The sequence below is a fragment of the Hemitrygon akajei genome, chromosome 30 (genome assembly GCF_048418815.1).
Source record: "Hemitrygon akajei chromosome 30, sHemAka1.3, whole genome shotgun sequence".
NCBI lineage: Eukaryota > Metazoa > Chordata > Chondrichthyes > Myliobatiformes > Dasyatidae > Hemitrygon > Hemitrygon akajei.
Window position 1 is genome coordinate 1,170,581 of NC_133153.1, and position 26,270 is coordinate 1,196,850.

General features: G+C 39.1%; 1 protein-coding gene across 3 annotated transcripts in view; it reads right to left on the minus strand.

The window, feature by feature from the left end:
* Positions 1-369: 369 nt before the first annotated feature.
* The window catches only part of dnaaf4 (dynein axonemal assembly factor 4), a 56,960-nt gene continuing 31,059 nt past the window's right edge, over positions 370-26,270 (minus strand). Inside the window, exons 4-10 of one of the 3 annotated variants that reach the window (XM_073032837.1) lie at positions 23,285-23,519; positions 18,482-18,624; positions 16,820-16,929; positions 11,934-12,087; positions 10,546-10,651; positions 6,648-6,679; positions 2,723-6,402 (exon numbers count right to left, since the gene is read on the minus strand). In XM_073032837.1, coding sequence (XP_072888938.1) covers positions 6,319-6,402; positions 6,648-6,679; positions 10,546-10,651; positions 11,934-12,087; positions 16,820-16,929; positions 18,482-18,624; positions 23,285-23,519 — 864 coding nt within the window. In that variant the 3' untranslated portion in view covers positions 2,723-6,318. Of the gene's footprint in view, positions 6,403-6,647; positions 6,680-10,545; positions 10,652-11,933; positions 12,088-16,819; positions 16,930-18,481; positions 18,625-23,284; positions 23,520-26,270 lie in introns of all 3 variants that reach the window. The other 2 variants (XM_073032839.1, XM_073032838.1) reach the window with 2 other exon arrangements.

Consider the following 26,270-nt stretch of genomic DNA (forward strand, 5'->3'; position numbering starts at 1 on the left):
CCAAACATCTAGAACACACTGTTACTCTGCACAGGTTTTAGTTTTTGCATACATAGGCTGCTCATGGCCTGCAACTTATGAAACAGAGGACAGGAAAAGGTTGCTTAATAGAAATAGTTCCTGATCAGCTTTTATTTGCAATCATCCTGTGCAGATTGTGACCAGAAAACCACAGAACATGCACACAGGACCAAGGCCAATTATTAAATCATCTATCCCCACCCCCCCAGTTATATGCCAGAATTTGCCATACAAAGGATGCATCAGAGAAACAAGAATCCGTTTTAGACCTTTTCTTTTTTTGTTGCAATTTATTTTTTTATTGAGTTTCATCATTAAACAAACATTTCCATAAAATTTCAGATATTGTACATATATATCATATAGTCATATATGCCACAAATCTCCACATAATATTTATGAGGTATACACTTATAGAAAAGAGGGGAAAGAAAGAACAAGTGAAAGGAGAAAACTATGTACAAGTAGGGAGTGATTTTTTTTAACAACATATTCATTGATTTGTGAGGATAAAATCAGGCCTACGAGGTGTTATGTAGTTAAACCATTTTTCCCAGTATAAATCAAATTATTCCAACTTATGATTCTGTTATCTTCTCCATTTTGTAAATGTCCATTGTAATTTCCATCCATGCACTTAAGGATGGGCTCTCCTGTGATAACCATTTCCTAGTAAGAGTCTTTTTAACAGCCACCAGCAGTATATTCATTAAATATTTATTTCTTTTCAACCATTCTTGAGGTATCTACCCAAAATATATGGTCGTACTTTCTAAGGGTATTTCACATTTAAAGATGTCTTGTAGGGCATTGTGCATCCCACTCCAATACTCTTTGATAATGGGGCATTCCCAGCAAATATGGTAATGGTTTGCATTTTGATTTCCACAATATCTCCAGCTAACAGGGAGGTTACTGTCATAATGGGATTTCTGAGAGGGTGTAATAAAATATCTTATCAAGTTTTTCCATCCAAACTCCCTCTACTTCTGTGAACTGGTACACTTCCATTGATACCTCCATATTATTGTCCATTCTTCCTCAGATATAATTATCCCTCCTTTCTTCTCCCACTTTGTTTTAATGTATGAAGTCGAATGTGTTTTAAGATTTGACAAACCCTTATACAAGCTTGAAATGATTTTACTACCGTTATCTGAATTATATGCTTTTCTAAATAGCTCTATCAAACATGTTCTTGCTTTGGTTACATTTTTAACCATCCTATTAACATATTGTTGCACTTGTAAATACCAATAAAAGTCTTGTTTTTCTAATAAATGTTTCTCTTTAAGCATTTCAAAACTGAACAGTGTTCCTTCTTTCATTATATTGCAAAGAACTGTCATTCCTTTAGCTGTCCAGTCCTTAAATCTAGCATCCAGTTTATTTGGCGTAAAATCCGAGTCATATGCACGTCATTTAAGAATTGCAATATCTCCCTCTAGTTTATATTCTTTTATAATCATTTTCCATATTTTAAGAGTCCATTTCACCCATGGGTTATCAATAGTATTTTGATAACCCCCAAAATTGCCTGTATGGGGATGGGAAGTACCCGCTCCTCAATGTTTTTCCATTGAGTGTCATATGATGGGTTGCACCAACATATCACAGCTCTCAACTGTGCTACAAAATAATAATCTCTAAGAGAAGGTAGGCCCCATCCCCCCTTTTCCTTGGCTAATTGCAAAGTTTTGAGATGAACTTTAGGTCTTTCACCTTGCCAAATATATCTTGATAACATTTTGCTCCATTCATTGAATTGATTTTCATTAATCTCTGTTGGTAGGGTCTGAAAGAGATATAATAGTCTGGGCAGTATATTAATTTTAATAGATTCAATCCTGCAACTAAGACTAAAAAAAGGAATTAGGTTCCATCTTTATTTTAGACCTTTTTAAGTCAGTTGTGACTGTATTATGCATTTTTCCCATTTTATACTTCCATTTCAAAGTAGCAGTTTCACCTGTATAAAGAAATGCTCCACACATTATTCTAGAACACGGGTTCCCACCTTTTTTACGCCACGGACTAATGCCATTAAAGCAAGGGGTCTGTGGAGCACTAGTTGGGAACCCCCTTTCTAGAAGTAATTTCAGTGAACAAGATTAGTAATTATATCTGGGCTCTGTTAACCTTTTGTAGCAGAGAGGAAATGATACAGGTTTAACTACACAGGAAATATGAACTGCTGACAGAAACCAATACTAATTACATGAAAAAAATAGGAAAGTCCAAACCTAACTGTTGCATCACCCAGTACTTAGTTGAAGGACCCACTTATTTCCTGGGGTTGTGCTCTTCATGTTCTTTGTACTGCCTTGTACAAAGAAATATGAACTGGAACCTTTATTCAACATCATATGAACATATAAAGCAGCATTTCTAAAATATAATCAATGATCAAACTGTTCAGCACATGCACAACACATGCATTCACTGATTTTATGTATTTTATCTCACATTTGTCACAGTTCAAAGTACATACTGTATTTATCACCATACACAACCCTAAGATTCATTTTCTTGTGGGCTTACAAAGTAAATCCAACCAACATGATGGACAAATGACCAATGTGCACAAAAGAACAAACTGTGCAAATACACACAAAAAAAAACACACAATAAATAAATAAATAATATTGAGAACATGAGGTGAAGAGTCCTTGAAAGTGAGTCATAGGTTGTGAGAAGTGTTCAGAGATGGGGCGAGCGAAGTTGAATGAAGTTATTCCCTTTGGTTCAAGATCCTGATGGTTAAGGAGTAATAACTGTTCCTGAACTTGATGCTTTGGGTCCTGAGGCTCCTGTACCTTCTTCCTGATGGTAGAAATGAGAAGAGAGCATGGCTTGTATGGAGAGGGTCCTTGATAATGGGTTTCTGTGGCAGCACTCAGATTAGTTGTGCTCAGTGATGGTGAGGGCTTTACCCGTGATGGACTGGGCCATATCCACTATTTTTTTGTTGGATTTTCCATTCAATGACATTGGTTTTTCCATACCAGATCATGAAGCAATCAGTTAATATGCTCGCCACCACACATCTATAGAAGTTCATCAAAGTTTTAGATGTCATGCTGAATCTTTGCAAACTTTTAAGGATATAAAGCTGATGGTTACAGAACATATTATATCCAAATACTACACAAAGACGTTTCAAGTTGCTTTATAATTTAAAACTAGGAAATTGTTTTCTGTTGACAGTACCTGTCCAGTAGAGAGAAAATACGACAATCAAGGCATGAAATGTAATTGCCCAGTGCCTTTTGTCGCGTGAATGAAGTCACTGAGAAATGTATTGGTAGTTATGATGCAGTTTCTTTATTTGACAACAAAGGTATGACAGGCATCATATGGAGACACTTTTTGGTCGAAAGGTCTGCCTATGCCCAACACTACACTCATTTTAAATGCTGACGATCAAAGAGAATTCAGGACAAGTCAAACAAATGCATATTTGCAATCTTCCCACCATCACACCCAATACGTGTTAAAGACTGTCGCATCCATGCCATGATTGGACTTTATGCAGACCATCAGCTAGTGCCTGTTTCTTGGTCTGCCTAGTCTGTGAACGTGTGGTTCAGAGCATTAAAATCAAATCCACAATTCAGATCTGAAGACTGATGGCTGAAGTTATCTGCTAAATGTGCTAAACCCAAAAATTATTCCAACACCTTTATGTAGAAGGCTAAGGAAATGTAGCATATCCCTGTTGACCCTCACCATTTTTCATAGATGCACCATAAGACTGCAAGAAGTAGCAGAGAGTTGTGTCCATAGCTCAGCCCAACAAGAAAACCAGCCTCTTCTCCACTGACTTTGTCTCCACTCCTTGCCACCTCAGTAGAGCAACCAGCATAACCTGAGACATAAACAACAGATGTTCTTTCTTCTTCCCCTTTCCATTGGGAAGAAGATGCAAAAGCCTGAAAAAATGTACCATCGGGCTCAAGGACAGCTTCTATCCTGCTGTCATAAGATTCTTGAAAATAGACTTTTTATTATATTGAAGATGAACTCTTGACCTCACAATCTACATACCTCGTCATGGCCGTTACACCTTATTGCCTACCTGCACTGTACTTTCTCAGTAAGTTAATACTTTATTCTGCATTCTCTTACTGCTTTTCCTGTACAACCTCAAAGTATGCATGGTTTTGAAATGAATCTGAATGGATGCTGAATGGACAAGTTTTTTTCCCCACTGTATCTCTGCTTGTGGCATTAATAAACCAATAACAATTCCACAAATGATTCATACACTACTTTTCACCACCAATTAAAGTTATAACCTCAGGGTACTTATTGTTATAACAAATCTCAGATGTTCCTAGATATTATTTTAACAGTAGTATCAGAACTTGAATTTTTCCAAGTTACAGTATAATGTTTAAATCAGGAAGCCAAATGAAAAAAAGTTACCAATCAATTCTCAAAGCAATTCTGTTCCACAGGTGCAGTCATATGTTTAATTGGACTAAGACAATATTAACCAAGTTCATAATTACATCATGATATATAATTGCAAGATTACCAAAAAGTGACATTTGCTAGGTTCAGCTCAATATAGAATTAAATTTATAAATAAAATACCACAGACTAGATCTTGAAATATTTTTGAAAATGTAAGATTGGCAAAGTATATTCCTTTAAAGTTAGACTGGATCATATTAATCCATCAATTGTTTAACATCAGAGCTTGTCTTCTGCATTGGTGCTGGCTCACCTCGATGTTTTTCTCTTCTTGCTTATTGCATACTCCCCATATAGTAAACACAGCTGACAGTCAGACTCATTCCCCCTTTCTATGCTAGTATTTAAGACTGGTTTAATGCATTTCTAAATTTCAGGATTCTCCATAACACCTGCCTTGTTGCTGATGGGTTAATTCCCTTATTCATTTAAAACTTCATGTTTAAAACAATTTCCAAAGGAACACGCTAATATAAACAACACATTGCTCTAACAAACAAATCCAAGGTACATTGTGTGGTACTTTCAGAAATAGTCTGCTGTATTTCCCAGGACTTTGAAATAATGTTTATAGAAATTATATGTGTGAAACTATATTAACATAGTTGTTGAATTATTCCGAATTATTAATTATACCAACACAGCATTATTATTGTTTCACTAAAAGCTTACGAACAATTTTTGTTAATTTGCAAATTCCATAAGAAGTGATATCCATCTTAGATTGGATACATGTCAAATGAGCAGTATGGTGATACTGGTGATTGAGCAGGAAATACTAAAGCTTTGATTCTTAGGTTTATAGAGTCAAAGCAAGAAACAGGCCCTTTGACCCACCAAGTTCATGCCAATCCTTAGGCACCCATTTATACGCAACCTACACTAACTTAATTTATTCTTCACACATTCCCATCAATTTCCCCTTCCACCAAATTCTACCGCTCACCTACACAATGGACAATTTACAACAGTCGATTAACCTACCAACCTGGACATTTCTGGCATCCAGAAGAAACTGAGAGACAACCCACACATGCAAACTCCTCACAGACAAGTCATGGACAAAGCCAGGTCTTGTTGGTCCTACAATGTGCCTACCTATTTCTGATGGTAAGATCCCACACTATGTCATTACAAACAATTCCTTCTTCACTTTGTGAATGGAAGAGAACCAAACTTAAGAGCAGTAGTGCATTAAAATCTATGAATCTGGATGTGTAACAAAAAGTATGATTAATTCTTAAAATATTGGTTATTGGTGACAACATGGCAACAGGCAATCTCGGTTTAAAAAAAAAGGACAGAAATTACATCTCCTTCTCCCTACCTTGTCATACACTCATCACCCAGATGGACCTTCATGAACACAAAATAGCATTCAACTTGACTTCTCTTAAAGAGCAAGAAGAAAAGATCTAATAATTGATGCAGAACCTCTATCTTATTTAAGGTTTATTGTCACCTTAAAACAAGTCCTGAATCCCCTGAGAAAATCAAAAGAAGCCCAGACTGAACTGAGGATCCAGGCTGGATGCTGCCTCTGACTACAAATGTCGACAAGTTTTAACAAGGTATATGGGGTGTTGTTCCTCCGGCCTGAGTGTGGCTTCGTCTTGGCAGTGGAGGGGGCCATGGATGGACGTATCGAAATGTGAATGGTTTATGGGCTGAGTGCGGGCCAGTGGGACAAGGTGAGAGTAAGCGTTCGGCATGGACTAGAAGGGCCGAGATGGCCTGTTTCTGTGCTGTAATTGTTATAAATATGCTCATCTTTGTCATTGTTCATGCAGCTTTAAAAATCAGGAGGAATTCCTTGAATCACTCTACGTATCTTTTCTGCATCTGCTTTAACTGCTGCATTGTTTGGGTCAATCTTAAGAGCTGCTTCATAATCTTGAAGACCTGCCAAAGCATAAATCAAATATTAATGTAATGTAATGTAATATTGACCCACCAAGAAAAGTCCAGCTTGAACCACTAGTGTGGGCTTGGTTGCAAAATCTAATGTTGATAGCAGGGAGCTACAACTGGTTTCAGTCATTCAAGGGGAGGAAGAGGGAAAATAATTCAGGATTACACATTCAATTCAACAAACATCTGCAGATTAACATTATATATTCATTGCTTGTGCTTCCACTGATACTCACCAGCATCATTAAAGAGTGGTTATAACATATCCCTGCAACAAACAAGGGTTACAAGTTATAAACAGTCTGCTGCAGGAACTCAGCGGCTAAGCAGCATCTGTGGGAGGAAAGGAATTATTAATTTTCCAGGTCAAAATTCTGTATCAAGATACAGGGTTTTAACAGAAAATGCTGACAGTTCCTTTCCTTCTGCAGATCCTACTTCAGCCACTGAGTTCCTTTAGATGAGTGTTTGTTGCTTCAGGCTCCAGGATATGCAGTTTCTTATGTTTCCATGGGTTACAAGCTACAACGCTACTTTCAGGAAAAGAAAAGGAAAAAGTATTGTGGAAAAAAGAACACTCGTGCAACTAAGTTTCTACCATGGCATCCAATATTTCTAACTGCATACATCATGTAAATAAGCCTTCAAGAGGAGAGGCTGTACTTGATCAGATATTGGGAAATGAACCTGGTCAGGTGTCAGATCTCTCAGTGGGAGAGCATTTTGGAGATAGTGATCACAATTCTACCCCCTTTACCGTAACATTGGAGAGGGATAGGACCAGATAAGTTAGAGAAAAGTTTAATTGGAGTAAGGGGAAATATGAGGCTATCAGGCTGGAACTTGGAAGCATACATTGGAAACAGATGTTCTCAGGGAAATGTATGGAAGAAATGTGCAAAATGTTCAGGGGATATTTGCGTGGGGTTCTGTCTGGGTACGTTCCAATGAGACAGGGAAAGAATGGTAGGTACAGGAACCATGGTGTACAAAGGCTGTTGTAAATCTAGTCAAGAAGAAAAGTGGAGCTTACTAAAGGTTCAAAAAACTATGTAATGATAGAGATCTAGAAGATTATAAGGCTAGCAGGAAGGAGCTTAAGAATTAAATTAGGACAGCCAGAAGGGGCCATGAGAAGGCCTTGGCTGACAGGATTAAGGAAAACCCCAAGGCATTCTACAAGTATGTAAAGAGCAAGAGGATAAGACGTGAGAGAATAGGACCAATCAAGTGCGGCAGTGGAAAAGTGTGTATGGAACCGGAGGAGATAACAGAGGTACTTAGTGAATACTGAAGCAAAGTATTCATTACAGAATAGGATCTTGCCAATTGTTGGGATGACTTGCAGTGGACTGAAAAGCTTGAGCATGTGGATATTAAAGAAAAGGATGTGCTGGAGCTTTTGGAAATCATCAAGTTGGATAAGTCACCTGGACCAGATGAGATGTACTCCAGGCTACTGTGGGAAGCGAGGGAGGAGATTGCTGAGCCTCTGGCGATGATCTTTGCATCATCAATGAGGACAGGAGAGGTTCTGGAGGATTGGAGGGTTGTGGAGTAGAGATAGCCTAGGAAATTATAGACCAGTGAGTCTTACTTCAGTGGTTGGTAAGTTGATGGAGAAGATCCTGAGAGGCAGGACTTATGAACATTTGGAGAGGCATAATATGATTCAGAATAGTCAGCATGGCTTTGTCAAAGGCAGATCATGCCTTACGAGCCTGACTGAATTTTTTGAGGATGTGACTAATCACATTGATGAAGGTAGAGCCGTAGATGTAGTGTATATGGATTTCAGCAAGGCATTTGATAAGGTACCCCATTGCAAGGCATATTGAGAAAGTAAGGAGGCATGGGATCCAAGGGGACATTGCTTTGTGGATCCAGAACTGGCTTACCCACAGAAGGCAAAGAGTGGTTTTAGACGGGTCATATTCTGCATGGAGGTCGGTGACCAATGGTGTGCCTCAGGGATCTGTTCTGGGACCCTTACTCTCTGTGATTTTTATAAATGACCTAGATAAGGAAGTGGAGGGATGGGATAGTAAATTTGCTGATGACACAAAGGTTGGGGGTGTTATGGATAGTGTGGAGGGCTGTCAGAAGTTACAGTGGGACATTGATAGGATACAAAAATGGGCTAAGAAGTGTCAGATGGAGTTCAACCCAGGTAAGTGTGAGGTGGTTCATTTTGGTAGGTCAAATATGATGGCAGAATATTGCATTAATGGTAAGACTCTTGGCAGTATGGAGGATCAGAGGGATCTTGGGGTCTGAGTCCATAGGACACTCAAAGCTGCTGCGCAGGTTGACTCTGTGGTTAAGAAGACATACAGTGCATTGGCCTTCATCAATTGTGGGATTGAGTTTAAGAGCTGAGAGGTAATGTTGCAGCTATATAGGACCCGGGTCAGACCCCACTTGGAGTACTGTACTCAATTCTGGTCACCTCACTACAGGAAGGATGTGGAAACTATAAAAAGGGTGCAGAGGAGATATACTGGGATGTTGCCTGGTTTGGGGAGCATGCCTTATGAGAATAGGTTAAGTGAACTTGGCCTTTTCTCCTTGGAGCAATGGAGGATGACAGGTGACGTGATAGAGGTGTATAAGATGATGAGAGGCATTGATTGTGTGGATTGTCAGAGGCTTTTTCCCCAGGGCTGAAATGGCTAACATGAGAGGGCATAGTTTTAAGGTTCTTGGACGTAGTACAGAGGAGACGTCAGGAGTAATTTATTTATTTATTTATTTTTAAAAACGCAGAGTGAGGTGAATGTGTGGAATGGGCTGCCAGCAACAGTGGTGGAGGCGGATACGATAGGGTCTTTTAAGAGACTCCTGGATAGGTACATGTGGCTTAGAAAAATAGAGGGCTATGGGTAGGCCTAAGGTAATTTCTAAAGTAAAGGCCAGTTCGGCACAGCTTTATGGGCCAAAGAGCCTGTATTGTGCTGTAGGTTTTGTATGTTTCTATTATCGTGGGTCTGACCAGAAAAAAAATTGCAGGAGCCCTGGCTGAGATACTGTACATGGTCATTGTTAGTGATGGGTGATTTGCTGGAAGACTGGGCGATGGATTATGTTGTGCCTTTATTTAAGAAGGGTAAAACATGTAAAACCTGGGCACTATACAACTGTGAACCCAATATCTATGCAAGTTACTAGAGGAGCTTCCGAGGAAAAACATGGGTTGATCAGGGATATTTGGTATGGCTTTGTGTGTGAGAGATCATATCTCATGAATTTGATTGATTTTTTTTGAAGAAATAATCAAGAAGGTTGATGAGAGTAGGGCATTTGATGTAATCTATATAGAGCAGTGAGACATTGGATAAGATGGGCTGTTTTGGAAAGTTAGATCACAAGGGATCCAAGGAGAGCTTGATGGTAGGAAGCAGAATGTGATGGTGTTTTTCAGACTAGAGACCCATGACTAGTGGAGTGCCTCAGGAGACAGTGTTCCTTCAAAGTGGCGTCATAGGTAGACAGGGTGGTGAAGATGTTAGGCATGCCTACTTCTGTCGGGGCACTGAAGATAGAGCTGGGCTGATGTATTGCAGATGTACAAGATGTTGATGAGGCTGTTTTTGGAACATTGTGATCAGTTTTGATCACCCTATTAGAAGGAAGATGTCATTAAGCTGGAAAGAGTGCATGAAGAGGCGTTGACCAAGTTAGGACTTTTTTCACTGGAACGTAGGAGTATGAGGGGTGACCTTTGAGAAGTGTATAAAATTCTGAAGGTACAGATTGGGTAAATGTACATAGTCCTTTTCCTAGGGTTGGGAAATCAAAAACTAGAGAATATAATTATAGAGTGAGAGGGGAAAGAATTAAGAGGAACCTGACAAGCAATGTTTTCACACAGGGGATAGTCCATAAATGAAATGAGCTGCCAGAGAAAGTGTTTGAGGTAGGTACACTAAAAACATTTAAGAGACACTTGGACTAGTGCAATGGTAGGAAAGGGTTAGAAGTTCATGGACAAAATATGGGCAAGAGGGACTAGTTTAGATGGTAAATTTGATTGGCAAAGACTAGTTGGGTCAAAGGAGCTGTTTCCATTCTGCATGACTCAATGACTCTATTACCACAAATTCATTAAACTTAAATATTAAAGGATCTTCTTACCCTCCACATACAATTCCAACTCACAAAATGCTGCCCCTCTTCTGACATGGGCCTTCAGTCTGCTCTCAGCATTGTCTGGAACTGCAGGAGTTAATAATTCAAGTGCCTTAAAAAAGGACAAACAGGTGTCTTTCAAAAATAAAATCAAAGGAACTATTATAATTCAGAAAGCTTTTAAAGATTCAAGAATTCTCTCATGGCTTCCAAAGTTCTAAGTTCTGAGAGCAAAATCGAAGAATTTTTTTTCTCTTTGTTACTTTGATGCATTTATGATTTTACTACATTTAGGATTTCCTGCACCAATCAGCATAATTTTTTGGAGGACATTACTGTATGGATAAACTATTGACACACAGCAACTGGTTTTACTTGCAAAAAGTAGTATAACAAAGAAATCTGGGTGTGGAACCTTGTACAGTATAGGAGCAGAAAGAGTACTGTATCACCTTAAAGATATCTCGTTAACATACAGCCCTTGATTTTGCCAGCCTTGGCGGACTTCATTAGTTGGGAGGGCTTTGAGTACTTTGTGGAACGGAGGGAAACAATTCTACACCCATTGATCAGCAAGAATGGCCTTAAAAAATACTTCAAAATTTACTTTGCTAGAGCATTGATGAGTTGATACTCTTCTCAAAATTCAAAGTTGAAAATAAAGTTCATTATCTAAGTAGATTTATATCACCATATACAACCCTGAGATTCATTTTCTTGTGGGCATACTCAACAAATCTATAGAATAATAATTTCTGTATAACTGAATCAATAAAAGACCACCCAACTAGGGTGTTCAGCCAGAGCACAGAAGATGACAAAACTGTGCAAATACAAAAAAAAAAGAAACAAAATAAAGAATATTAAGAACATGAGAGGAAAAGTTCTTGAAAGTTGAATCCATTGGTTGTGGGAACATGTCAATGATGGGGCAATTCAAGTATCCCCTTTGGTTCAAGAGCCTGATGGTTGATAGTTCTGTTGTGACCCACGAAATAAATTGTCACTGCTCTTCACACTTTCAGGCTGCAGGTTAAAATAGCAAATCTGATGTAATTGGTACTCAGTCTGCAAACTGAAAGAGGATTTTATCTTTTTTGTCTGTATGCTGTTGCTGATCACACTTTAGTGAGTTGCATTAAGAAAAGTAAAGGAATGAGGTTATCTACAGGGTATCCTCTATATTAGAAAGATATTTCATTAAAATGTGTAAGTAAGAGGGGAGATGAATGATCTGAAAAGCATTAACAACAGTAACAAATTTAGCACTTAAATATTCAAAAATAAATAGTTTAGGATATATCAAAATCAAAAATTCAATTGATAGAAGGTTCTAAATTTAAATTAAAAAATCAACCATGGTTAATCTTTGCACAAGCAGATTAAGAACTAACCTTGGAACAGTCTTCAAGGGCTTTGTGCAAGTTTCTTAGCTTAAGATGGGTTGCAGCCCGATTTAGATACAAAGCTGGAAGATTGTTATTCAACCTTATTCCTAGATTGTAAGCGTTAATAGCTGCAAGATAATCTCCCGATGCAAACAGTTTGCTGCAAAAGGAAAGCAATTTTTAACAAATATGATAATCTGATTGATATTTCATTGCAGAACAGTTAATCAGGTCTGAAGAGAAATCTGCATTTCCTGTGCTCCGGAATGTCCTTTGGACTGTACACATATAATGGGAGATCATTATACCCGTAGGGATTTGGTACTGAAACTTAAAACTATCATAGGACATAACCGCACAGGTATAGGACCATTGTTCCACCAAATCTGCACCAACCATAATGCCAATCTGCACTAATCCCATCTGCCTTCACATGTCCATATCCCCTATTCTCTGTCTGTTCAAATGGGTGCCTTTTAGAATTGCACATAATATTCCAAATGTAGCCTAATCAAAAAGTTTTGTACACTGCAACATGACTTCCTGGTTTTTACACTCAATGTCATGACTGATAAAGGCAAGCATGCCTTTTGTTTTTTTTTTCAAACCACCTGATTTACTTATGTTTCTACTTTAAAGGAGCTATTGACTTGGACTTCAAAATCCCTCTGTACAAGGTTCCTGCCATTTACTGTATTCTTTCCTCTGGCATTTGATCTCCCAAAATTCATCACCTCGTGTTTGCTGTGTCCTTTGAAAGATACTCGTTATCAAAACTCCACCAATTTTTGTGCAGACTTACTAATCATTTTCATCTAAGTCATTGATATATGTCATAATTAGAGGTCCCAGCATTGATCCTTGCAGAAAACCACTATTCACAGATCTCCAGTCAGAAATCATTCTTGCCCCTCTGTCTTCTATGGCCATGCCATTTAAAATCCAATTTATTAACTCATCATGCATCTCCAGTGACAATCTTGTGAACCCATTTGCCATGATAGACCTTGTCCAATGTTTTACAAAAGCACATGTGGACAACATTAATTATCTTATATCATCAATTATCGTTGGCACTTTCTCAAAGAGCTCAAATTTTTGAGACTGGACCTTCTACCCAAAAAGCCATGCTGACTATCCCTAATAAGTCCATGCTTTTCCAAATGTGAGCACGTTCTAACTCTAAGAATCTCTACAATAATTTCCTTACCACTGATTTAAGGCTCTTCAGCCTGTAATTCCCTGGTTTATCCCAAATGCCCTTCTTAAACAAAGGAACGACATTAGATCCAGGCTTCTGGCATCTTGCTTGTGGCTAAAATAGATAGAAAGATCTCTGCCAAGGCCAAAGCAATCCTATCTTGTCTGTCTAGGTATCTAGGATAGATCCCATTATGTCCTGATGACTTTTCCACCTTAATATTTCAAGACATCCAATCCCTCCTCCCTCTTAATATCAACACATCCCTCCCTAATCTCACAATCATTTATATTCTTTTCCATGGTGAATAATCAAAGGTACACATTTAGGACCTTACTCACTTTCTCCACTCACAACTCTTTGCAAGCTGCTCTCTCCTATTCCACTCATTACTTGTATACTAATCATCCATTCTTTAAAATCTAAATTCTATGTCTAAGAATTTCTAATAATGTTCTTTTAAATCTACTTTAGAACTGGAGAGAGTGAGCAGTTTCAAGTTCCCGGCTGTCAAGATCTATGAGGATCTTACCTGGTCCCAACATATCGATGTAGTTATAAAGAAGGCAAGACAGCGGATATACCTCATTAGGAGTTTGAAGAGATTTGACATGTCAACAAGTACACTCAAAAACTTCTATAGATGTACTGTGGAGAGCATTCTGACAGGCTGCATCACTGTCTGGTATGGGGGGGGGGGCTACTGCACAGGACCGAAAGAAGCTGCATAAGGTTGTAAATCTAGTCAGCTCCATCTCCATCTACAAAGTACCCAGGACATCTTCAGGGAGTGGTGTCTCAGAAAGGCAGCATCCATTATTAAGGACCTAAGGACCTCCAGCAGCCAAGGCATGCCCTTTTCTCACTGTTACCATCAGGTAGGAGATACATAAGTCTGAAGGCACACACTCAGCGATTCAGGAACAGCTTCTTCCCCTCTGCCATCTGATTCCTAAATGGACATTGAATCCTTGGACAGTACCTCGCTTTTTAAAAAAAATATATACAGTATTTCTGTTTTTGCACATTTTAAAAATCTATTCAATATATGTATACTGTAATTGATTTACTTGTTTATTTTTTAATTTTATTTATTTTTTCTCTCTCTTCTAAATTATGTATTGCATTGAACTGCTGCTGCTAAGTTAACAAATTTCACGCCACATGCCAGTGATAATAAACATGCCTGAGATCTGGCAACACTTTATTCTGCATACTGTTATTGTTTTACCTTGCAGTGCCTCAATGCATTGTTGTAGTAAAATGAATGGTCTGCAGACAAGTATTTTCACCATACATGTGACAATAATAAACCAATTTACCAATTGTTCTGTCCACATTGCCTTGCTGGATGAGCCCTCCAGAATGCCGTCTTTTAGTGCAGCCATAGTATTCTCCCTAATCAGCAATGCAACTGCCCCATTTCTCTCACACCCTTCTCTGCCAAGTCTGAAACACCTGTACACTGGAACATAGACCCATCAGTGGATTGCTCACTCTCTCCACTTCTAAAGTACTCTGTGATTAGAAGCCAATACCCATCACAGTCACTTTAATTTGTGCAAGTCACTTTAGAGGACTAGAGCTGAATAAGATGAAGAAAGATGGACAAGGCAAATACAGTGCACAAATTCTGAGTGGAAATTAGGCTCTAGCCATGTGGACCATGACATATTCAAAAGAAGATTTTTTTTGCAGATCACACAAAGCTGTAAAAAAGAAGGTAGAACTGAATCATGACCATAAGACCTAGCAGCAGAATTGGGCTTATTTGGCCCATCGAGTCTGCTCCGCCATTCCAACATGGCTAATTTATTATTCCTCTCTACCCCATTCTCCTGTCTTCTTCCTGTAACCTTTGATGCCCTGATTCATCAAGAACCTATCAACCTCTGCCTTAAATATGCCCGATGACTTGACCTGTACAGCCATCTGTGGCAATGATTTTCTCAGATTCACCACCCTCTGGCTAAAGAAATGTTTCCTCATCTCTGTTCTAAATAGATGTCCCTCTATTCTAAGGCTGTGCCTTCTGGTCCTAGGCTATCCCACTATAGGAAACATCCTCTCCACATCCACTCTGTGTAAGCCTTTCAATATTCGATAGTTTCAATGAGATACCTCCACCCCTTCCTTCCACCCCGGACTCTCTCCAATGCTAGCACATATTTTCTTGGATGAAGGGCCCAAAACTGCTTACAATATTCCAAGTGCAGTCTGACCACTGCCTTATAAAGCCTCAACATTACATCCTTCCTTTTATATTCTAGTCCTTTCAAAATGAATGCTAATATTGCATTTGCCTTTCTTAGCAATGACTCAACCTGCATGTTAACCTTTAGGGAATCCTGCACAATGACTCCGAAGTCCCTTTGTATCTCTGATTTTTGAATTTTCTCCACTTTTAGAAAATAGTCCATGCTTTTATCTGCAACTTCTTTGCCCATTCTCCCAGTCTGTCTAAGTTCTTCAGCAGATTCCCTGCTTCCTCCCAACACTATCTGCCATGCCACCTCTGTCTTTGTATCATCCACAAACTTGACCACAAAGCCATCAATTCCATCATCCAAATCATTGACATATAACATGAAAAGAAGCAGTCCCAAACCAACCCCAGTGGCACACCACTAGTCACTGGCAACCAACAGTAAAAGATCCCCTTTATTCTCACTCTTTGCTTCCTGACAGTCAGCTAATCTTCTATCCATGCTGGTATCTTTCCTGTAATACCATGGGTTTTTACCTTGGTAAGCAGCCTCATGTATGGCACCTTGTTAAGGGCCTGAAAATCCAAGTAAAGAACATCCACTGATTCAAAGCAGCCCCAGCCTATCAAACTATACAATTTTAAATTTCCTAGTAAACACGGATCAGCTTGATGACAATCTGGTACAGTAGTTACTGCATGGTATAATGCTCTGTATATGAAGCTGTTCTGAGTTCCAATTGACTTCCCTTGGAGCTCCAAATAAGAAGAGGAGCCACTGATTAGTGCATAGCAAGGAGCATAGATCTCTTAGGCTGAGTATTATTGAAGTGAATGAGGAATAGAATGCAGTGGAAAATAAGGCTAAGTATCTTTGTAGCTGAGCCAAATTACCATTCCTGTGCTGGAGGATTACACACTTCTGTTCCACTAATATATATATGTTCCATCATCCACCTACTTTATGAAGTGTCTTTATACAAGTGTCTGCCTTGCCAAGATTGTCTCATTATAAACACAAGAGATTCTGCAGATGCTGGCAATCTTGAGCAACGCACAGAAAATGCTGGAGAAACTAGCAAGTCAAACAACATCAAAGAAGTGGAATACACAGTTGATATTTGGCCCAAAATGGTGGCTGTTTTTTACTTCTACATAAATGCTTCTTGACTTTCTGAGTTTCTCCAGGGTTGTCATATTGTCCATGCAGTACCATCATTGCTAAATCCATCCATGTCTTCACAACATCTCCATGTGTACAGATTAGACAAGATTTGCAGCATAGTGATTAACAGAAGAAATGCAGTTAATTTTCCACACTGTAACAACTCCTTTTGGAATTTCTTTTCTGTCACCCAGGGAAAGAGCAGATTACTTAATCAGCAGAGGCTGGGATTATATCTGGAACACCCATGGTTATTTTATTCAATTTGATAAACATAGCTATGTATTTCATGAGTGATTTTAAATGTTTTCATTACTTACTTCCCTTTATCCTTCAGCCAGTCTGGATTTTTTTCTTCTTCTTTTAAATCTTTAAGTTCTGGAACATATGCATTATTGGCTCGTCTAGCTTCTGCTTGTTTCCTTAGCCACTTAAGTAGAGAAGGGAAAAACAGTTCATGAGCAACAAATCCCAACCACCCATTGTTTCTTGTAAAGATTATTAAATTGAGCTATTAGCACAGCAAGAATAACAAAATAACAGGCCCCTTGGCCTACCCTGGCCAAGTTGAGTATTATGACCCCATCTCCACTAATCCCAATTACTAGCACTTGGTCTGTAGCCTTCTGGGCTTTGGTGATTCAAGTGGTCATCCAAGTATCTATTAAATGTTATGAAAGTCTCTGCATCCACTATCCCCTCAGGCATTGCATTCCAGATTCCAATCACCCTCTAGGTTAAAACATTTCTTCTCAGAATGTCCTTTAATTTCTTGCCCAGAAACACTAGTTCTAGTCACCTTTGTTATGGGAAAGCTTTCCTAATATTTGTTCTATATAGGCCCTTCATGATTTCTATATATCTATTAGGCCTCCCCTCATTGCTTTGCTCCAGCAAAACAAATCCAATTCATCTAGTCTCTCATAAAGGAAACACTCCATCACAAGCAATATCCTGGTGAATCTCCTGTACACTCTGCAGAGTACAATCCAGCCCTTCCCATAGTGTGCTAACCAGTACTAAAGCTGTGGCTTAACAACATGTACCATAACAGTCCTTACATTCCTATTAGACAGCTAATGAAAGCATATGTCGCATATTCTTCTTCAGCACTCTACCTGTGCTGCCACTTTCAGTTATCCTGGCACTTGCCCACAAAGGTCAGCAAATGTGTTTTAAATACAGTGGATTTTGGATAATTGGGACACAATGAGATGAGTACATTTTGGCCCAATTAAACAGCTGCCCCAATTAGCTGAAGTTTCATGATGTTTTATAAGGTATAAAATCAACAAACTACTGTTTAACTAACAAATCATGTATTTAAATGAAATAATGAATAAATTAGAACATTACCAAAACTACCACAGCACTATAACAATGTATTAGTTCCTAATAATTATTGAGGGAGGAATTCATCCAGTGTTTGCTGCCATGTTCTTTTGATTGACAGTAAATCAGTACAGACACCTAGTGCAGATTATGGACTGCCTTCATACAATGCTTTCGACAATTGCATCCTCCAAATATTCATTTTCATTGTAACATCCCAAATTATTGATGATACTTTCAAATTCTCCATAGTTTCTAACCTGTTGAAAGTAGTGAAATTGTTTCATGTTTACTCCTGACTGTTTCTGGCATCTCCAAGCTTGAATGCTTGAAACCGCTGTAAGCAAAACAGTCCAAATTGTCTTACTGGTTACTTCTCGCCAATTATCAGTGACACAAGTCACTGCTTTTTGAAGACAAACACAGGCAAATGATGCTATTTAAAACCTGTTCACTCTAAGCACGGTGTAGTGTCTAATGGCCCAAAGTACACATGACCGATGTCAGTTAGAAACTACTCAGCAACAGTCTCCTGTCCTAATTAAGTGACATAGTGTCCCAAATAAATGAAGAGAATCCTGGCTATTTTCTCAATTATTTTTTGTTCTTTAAGAGTTTTGGAATCCACTGTAGTTTTACAAAATCCTTACCTCCTCTTCCTCAGCAATGAGAGACTCTCGCAGTGCAGTAGGAAAAACTCGAGGTGTGAATTGTATCTGTATATTACCAGCTGAACGAGGAGCTGGGATCATTTCTTTTCTGGCATCTTCAGTAAATATATTGCTAGCATTGCCTGTAAGTAAAATGCAGTTAGAAGTTTACCATTAAATCCATCCTGTAAAAACAATGTTTTTTTTAAATATATAAAAGCAGATTATGATTTACAAAATAGGCAAAAGGTGACATTTTTCTATTTGGTATAGATATATCAAGAAATGAACTATTTCTTGCACTTTCTTAAATTAAGATAATAACCAAGGAATTTGCTCAAGCAATAGGATCTACTTATTGATATATACTATGCATAAAATTACAGTTACTATTACTCTCTTACTTAATGGTTGCCACATGAAACTATTCTGATCCTGAAATTAAATCTACTAATTTAAAGCTGCTAAACACAGGCCATATCCATGGACAAGACACTGATAAATTTTAATGGCACAAATAGGATAGGCAGTTTCCATATCTGGTTACTACCCTCAGCATCCTTGATGTGATGCAAAAGTTGACTAATATAGAGCTGTTTGCACCAGAACCTTGAGAGAGGAGTTGGCTAATGTTAAAATAAATGCTTATTTTTTACCCACAAAGTTCATTCAATGTTGAGGCTTCAAATATCCTGCCATGATAAATCTAGCGATCAGGCTGATTGAAGGACTCAACCAGAATAAATATAGATAGAGGGGATAAGGAAAGCACTTGAGCAACAGGGAAAGGGCTTAACTAATTATGCAAACACCAAAAGAAATGTGCACATACTTAAGTGTGGCACATTTAACATTATAAAATGTCCCAACGTGCTATAAAGCAGTATAATCGAACAGCTTGGTCCAAAAGGTAGAGAGAGAAAGAGTATCAAAAAGGAAAAAAGGAAAACAAAAAGACACGGGGAGAAAATTTCAGAATTAGGAACCAGTCACTGATGGCCAAATGCCAGTGATGAAGCAATTGAACCTGGGGTGAATCAGGAGGCCTGAAATTTAGGAATCTAGTAATTTCAGAGATTTTTAGGTCTGGAGATCAGTAATAAATGTGAGTGAAGCCCTGGAGAAATTTCAAAACATATGATTTAAGAGCTACTTTGCTTAACAGTGGTTCACTGGCACTCTGTCAAGAAAGCATTATCACCTGTTTGCTTTAAGCAAGGTTAGATAAAGCAGAACAAAAACAGAACACTGGGAGCAGGCAGCAACTGAGGAGGCAAAATAAAGTATATGCTGATGCTCAGCCTTGAGACACTGCATCAGGACTGGGAGGGAACAGGAAGGATCACCAGTACCTAGAAGTGTTGGGCAGCAGAAGGGGTAGGGGTATTTGGGAAGAGGCTGGTGGCTCTTTTGGTGTTAATGGGAAGGGGATGAAAGGCAGACAGAATCAGGTACTTGAGAGGATGAGATGGATGAACAAAGGACAAAGAAAAGTAGATGAGCAGGAAAGTGAGTGTGGAAGGAAAGAAACCAGGCACATGGGTTACCTGAAAGGGAATAATTAAATGTTCATACTGCAGGCTTCCCCCGCCATCCAAGGTAGAGCGTTCCTATGAAATGGTTCATAAGCCAGAATGTCATAAAGTGAAGAAGCAATTACCATTTATTTATATGGGAAAAATTTGTGAGTGTTCGCAGACCCAAAAAATAACCTACCAAATCACGCCAACTAACACATAAAACCTAAAATAACAGTAACATATAGTAAAAGCAGGAATAATATGATAAATACACAGCCTATATAAAGTAGAAATACTTTTCTGCAATCATTGCAGCACTGTCCACCGTAGTGAAAATCTCACGCAAGCACTCTCAGCAGAAACACTTGGCACAAGCACTCTCGCAGAAGCACTCTTTCCAGTAACCTTTAAGCTATGAAGCTGCCAAATCCTACCAAATAACACATAAAAATACACAGTCTATATAAAGTGGAAATAATGTATGTACAGTGTAGTTTCACTTAATGGAACTGGGAAGACAGCAAGCACACTGATAATGGTGTGTTAGGCTGAGTCGTCAGAGGTTGGGGTGGTGGGAGGTAGAGGAGACTGGGGTGTCAACTCATCATCGTCTGTTTCCATCAGGACAGGCAGGTTCATCTTCTTCTACGTCTGCCTGCCTTGATGTCGAAGGTCGAGGTTTGTCGTCTGCTGTGGCTGATGTGGAAGGCTTGAAAAACGACAGTATGCTTGACTGCTTAGCCTCATGCATTTTTCTATCATAGTTCTTTGTAAGCACTCAAACCATCCTGCAAATATGCCCTAAACCTATGTAACCTTTCAAAAGTAAAGTCGTACTTTTCTGCAATCATTGTAGCGTTGTCAATCGCAGTGAAAATCTCACGCAATTGCTTCACGTTCAGTTCCTGGACGACTTCGCTACTGCGTTTGGTTTCAATTGTTATCCTTCCCTCTTCCAACTGCATCAGCTCTTCATCTATCAGTTCTTGGTCATGGGGTGCCAAAACCTCTTCAACATCATCTTCGTCAATTTCCACAAGCCAAACTCACTTTGTCCTTACTTCGTTCACCATGATCAAAACACTTAATTATGTCTAGTTTTACGCTAAGTGTAACACCCTTACGAACTCTTTTAGGCTTTTCCGATACCTTAGAACTCATCTTGCTAACAGATGCACAAAATAAATCAAGATAAAGCACAGATGCTCACAGGCACATGTTTAAGCAATGGCGGCTAGAATGTAGTTCCAGGGGAGGAGCTTGGCTGCTCAAAGTGCGACTTGCCTTTTTCCGTAACAGTGAAAACACCTTCTGTTAGCGAAAACAGGTAACTAATGCAGGTCTTTCGTAACAGCAAGGTGTCGTAAAGCGAACGTTTGAAAAACAAGGGACAACTGTACAAGGTTGTAAGTTCCAAAAGGAGGATATGAGATGTTGTTATTCCAATGGTGAAGGCAGAGGAAAGACAGGCAAGAGTGGGAGTGGGAAGGAAGATAAACTGATTTGCAACAGGAAACTTAAGATGACCATTGTGGAAGAATTCTAGTTCTCTACAAAATTGAGACCCCTGCTCCCAAATGGCTCATTTATACCATCAACGTCTAGTGTCCATATCAAAGTCAAAATGTAAATTATCTATTAGGGTTGGCTACCAATCTGATTGATAATAAATTAAGCTTATATTCTCTCTATACACAAGGGCTGCTGCTCTCTCTACTTTATCCACCATTCAAACTTCTCCCCCAAAATTCCTGACAAGACATCAGAACTGAACATATTTTATGTGCTATATTCTTTTGTTTCAGGTTGCATCCCCAACTTCTTACTGAGAACATTGATAGTATGTTGGTACCTGCACTGAACTAAAATGTTACATCACTTTGCTGCCAAGTTTCACTCTGCTCCTAGCTTCATATAATCCATCTCTATCACTTCCCTTTCCCTCCTCAGTTTCTCCATCTCCATTTTAAGAGATATGCTGGCTATTGGTATACAGTGAGATATTCTGATGAAAGGTCATTGACCTAAAACACTTTCTCTCTTCATATCCTTCTGGATATTTCCTATATTTTCTGTTTATTTCAGATTTCCACAATCAACAAGTTTTTTTGCCTTTTCTCTGCAGTCTCTGGATCTCAGAGATACTTGAACACCATTCTTTGGCCATTAATGCATCCTACTATACTGTCTGTTATAATACCACCTTACTTGACAGTACTTCCAAAGCATTTTCTATCAATTTTAATAATAGTTTTGTCTCCTCTGCTGGATGGATTTCAACCACGTCTGCTCCTTCTCCCGTATTTCTGCTAACTCTACCTGGGTAATTTTCACCTGATCCAGTACCATAATTAGATTTCCCTTCACCTTCAAGAAGCCTCTACATTCAAACTGCAGAATTTATGCCTCCCCCAATATAAGATATAGGAGCAGAAATAGGCCATTTCAGTCATCGAGTCTGCTCCACCATTTCATCATGGCCGATCCATTTTTCTTCTCAACCCCAATCTCCTGCCTTCTCCCCGTATCTCTTCATGCGCTGACCAATCAAGAATCTATCAACCACTGCCTTAAGTTTACATAAAGACTTGGCCTCCACAGACTCACCACGCTCTGTCAGAAAAATTTCCTCATCTCTGTTCTAAAAGGACGTCCCTCTATTCTGAGGCTGTGTCCTCTGGTCTTAGACACTCCCACCGTAGGGAACATCCTCTCCACACCACTCCACCAAGGCCTTTCACCCTTTGATAGGTTTCAGTTAGGTAACCCCTCAGTCTTCTGAATTCCAGGCCCAGAGCCATTAAATGCTCTTCATATGACAAGCTGTTTAATCCTAAAATCATTTTTGTGAACCTCCTTTGAACAACATGTTCCTTTCCCCTTGCTTTTCAATATTTCAAATAAATAATTTCCTCCAGGAGCTCTGGTTTACTCTTTCTCTGCCTTTCTATGGCACTAATCACAAGAAATGAAACATCAGCTCTATTACATCTTCCTTTTACAACATATAGGGCCCTAAATACTGTTCAATTGAAGCAACATTATATTTGCATTTCTTGCAATGTAATAAATGCATTCACTGCTTGTAACAAAGTATTTTCTTAACTGGGAAAACTAAATGTGGATTGGGTTACTTTCCTCTTCACAGGGACCATCTTTGATCAGGAATTCTGTGGGAAAACCATTTCAAATGAGTTTTTGCTGATTTTCTGTGGATGGAACAGTTTCCATATTCAAACTTAAGATTACTACTGTATTAATCACTGATGTGAAATAGATTTACCTTTTTTGAGAGAGTGCTTGTATGGCGCTTCTGAGGCAGAATTTTGTATTATATTTTCACCTTTCTTCCACTTTTTTTCTGCTTCAATTTTTTGCCTTGCGATCTTTAGTTCCTCCTTTCTCTTTAGTTCCTCCTCTTCAAGCTTCTGAAGCTTCCACTTTTCTAGCTCTTCAGTAGCTTTTATTTGTTCTTGCTTTTTCAATTCTTCAATCTGTTTTCTATTATCTTCCTCCACCTTTACCATATAGCACATGTGCATCATTTTACCGTACTTTCATATAGACTATGCTTACTGTATTCTATTATCCTTTCTACTCAAATACACATTTGAAATTTAATTCAGTTTCATCTGAAAACTTAAAATGAAGTTTAGAAGCATCTTGCACTAAAAGAGTGTTTAACATCTATATTGAACATAAGACCAATATAAAAATATATTGCTGTTGACTTGTGGCATGCAGGTAAGAGACAGTTAAAAGATGGACAGGACTGGCAACTCAGTATCACAAGGAATAGAATTTTGAGGGGAAACAAAGGGAGATACATATGAGGTGGTGATATTGTTCTGTTAATCAAGGAATATATTAATTTAGTATCGCGAGAAGACATCTCAGAAGGCTTCTTAAATGAGAGCATATGGGTATTTCAGTTCTTCTTTGCAGTTGACCATCTTGAATACGTTTTTAGAACCTCACTGTTCCTGTTTTATGGTGTCTCAGGATTAAGAATGCTTTACTTAGAGTCATAGAGTAATACAGCATGGAAATATGCCCTTCAGCCCAACTGGTCTATTCTACCTTGCTAGTTCCAGTTAGCTTCATTTGGTCCAAAACCCACCAAAGCCTTCCCTCCACGTATATATCTGAATGCCTCAAATGTTACAATTGTAACTGCCTTGACCATTTTCTTTGGCAGCTCATTCCCCTCAGTCTCCTCTGTGTAAAGAAGTTACTTCTCGAGTCTCTTTTAAATCTCTTCCATATAACCACATAACAATTACAGCACGGAAACAGGCCACCTCAGCCCTTCTAGTCCATGCCGACGCTTACACTCACCTAGTCCCACTGGCCCACACTCAGCCCATAACCCTCCATTCCTTTCCTATTCATATACCTATCCAATTTTACTTTACATGACAATACCGAACCTGCCTCTACCACTTCTACTGGAAGCTCCTTCCACACAGCTACCGCTCTCTGAGTAAAGAAATTCCCCCTCGTGTTACCCTTAAACTTTTGCCCTCTAACTCTCAAATCATGTCCTCTTATTTGAATCTCCCCTTCTCTCAATGGAAAAAGCCTATCCACGTCAACTCAATCTATCCCCCTCATTATTTTAAATACCTCTATCAAGTCCCCCCTCAACCTTCTACGCTCCAAAGAATAAAGACCTAACTTGTTCAATCTTTCCCTGTAACTTAGGTGCTGAAACCCAGGTAACATTCTAGTAAATCTTCTCTGTACTCTCTCTATTTTGTTGACATCTTTCCTATAATTCGGTGACCAGAACTGTACACAATACTCCAAATTCAGCCTTACCAATGCCTTGTACAATGTTAACACTACATCCCAACTCCTATACTCAATGCTCTGATTTATAAAGGCCAGCATACCAAAAGCTTTCTTCACTACCCTATCCACATGAGATTCCACCTTCAGGGAACTATGCACCATTATTCCTAGATCATTCTGTTCTACTGCATTCTTCAATGCCCTACCATTTATCATGTATGTCCTATTTGGATTATTCCTACCAAAATGTAGCACCTCACACTTATCAGCATTAAACTCCATCTGCCATCGTTCAGCCCACTCTTCTAACTGGCCTAAATCTCTCTGCAAGCTTTGAAAACCTATTTCATTATCCACAACGCCACCTACCATTGTATCATCTGCATACTTACTAGATAGATAGATAGATACTTTATTCATCCCCATGGGGAAATTCAACTTTTTTCCCAATGTCCCATACACTTGTTGTAGCAAAACTAATTACATACAATACTTAACTCAGTAAAAAATATGATATGCATCTAAATCACTATCTCAAAAAGCATTAATAATAGCTTTAAAAAAGTTCTTAAGTCCTGGCGGTTGAATTGTAAAGCCTAATGGCATTGGGGAGTATTGACCTCTTCATCCTGTCTGAGGAGCATTGCATCGATAGTAACCTGTCGCTGAAACTGCTTCTCTGTCTCTGGATGGTGCTATGTAGAGGATGTTCAGAGTTTTCCATAATTGACCGTAGCCTACTCAGCGCCCTTCGCTCAGCTACTGATGTTAAACTCTCCAGTACTTTGCCCACGACAGAGCCCGCCTTCCTTACCAGCTTATTAAGACGTGAGGCGTCCCTCTTCTTAATGCTTCCTCCCCAACACGCCACCACAAAGAAGAGGGCGCTCTCCACAACTGACCTATAGAACATCTTCAGCATCTCACTATAGACATTGAATGACGCCAACCTTCTAAGGAAGTACAGTCGACTCTGTGCCTTCCTGCACAAGGCATCTGTGTTGGCAGTCCAGTCTAGCTTCTCGTCTATCTGTACTCCCAGATACTTGTAGGTCTTAACCTGCTCCACACATTCTCCATTAATGATCACTGGCTCCATATGAGGCCTAGATCTCCTAAAGTTCACCACCATCTCCTTGGTCTTGGTGATATTGAGACGCAGGTAGTTTGAGTTGCACCATATCACAAAGTCCTGTATCAGTTTCCTATACTCCTCCTCCTGTCCATTCCTGACACACCCCACTATGGTGTGTCATCATCTTTCTGGCTCTCCGCTTCACCCCACCCCCTCCGGTCTTCTCCTATCATTTCGCATTTTCCCCTCCCCCTCCTACTTTCAAATCTCTTACTATCTTTCCTTTCAATCCTTCCTTTCCTGACGAAGGGTCTCGGCCCGAAACGTCGACAACGCTTCTCCTTATAGATGCTGCCTGGCCTGCTGTGTTCCACCAGCATTTTGTGTGTGTTGCTTGAAT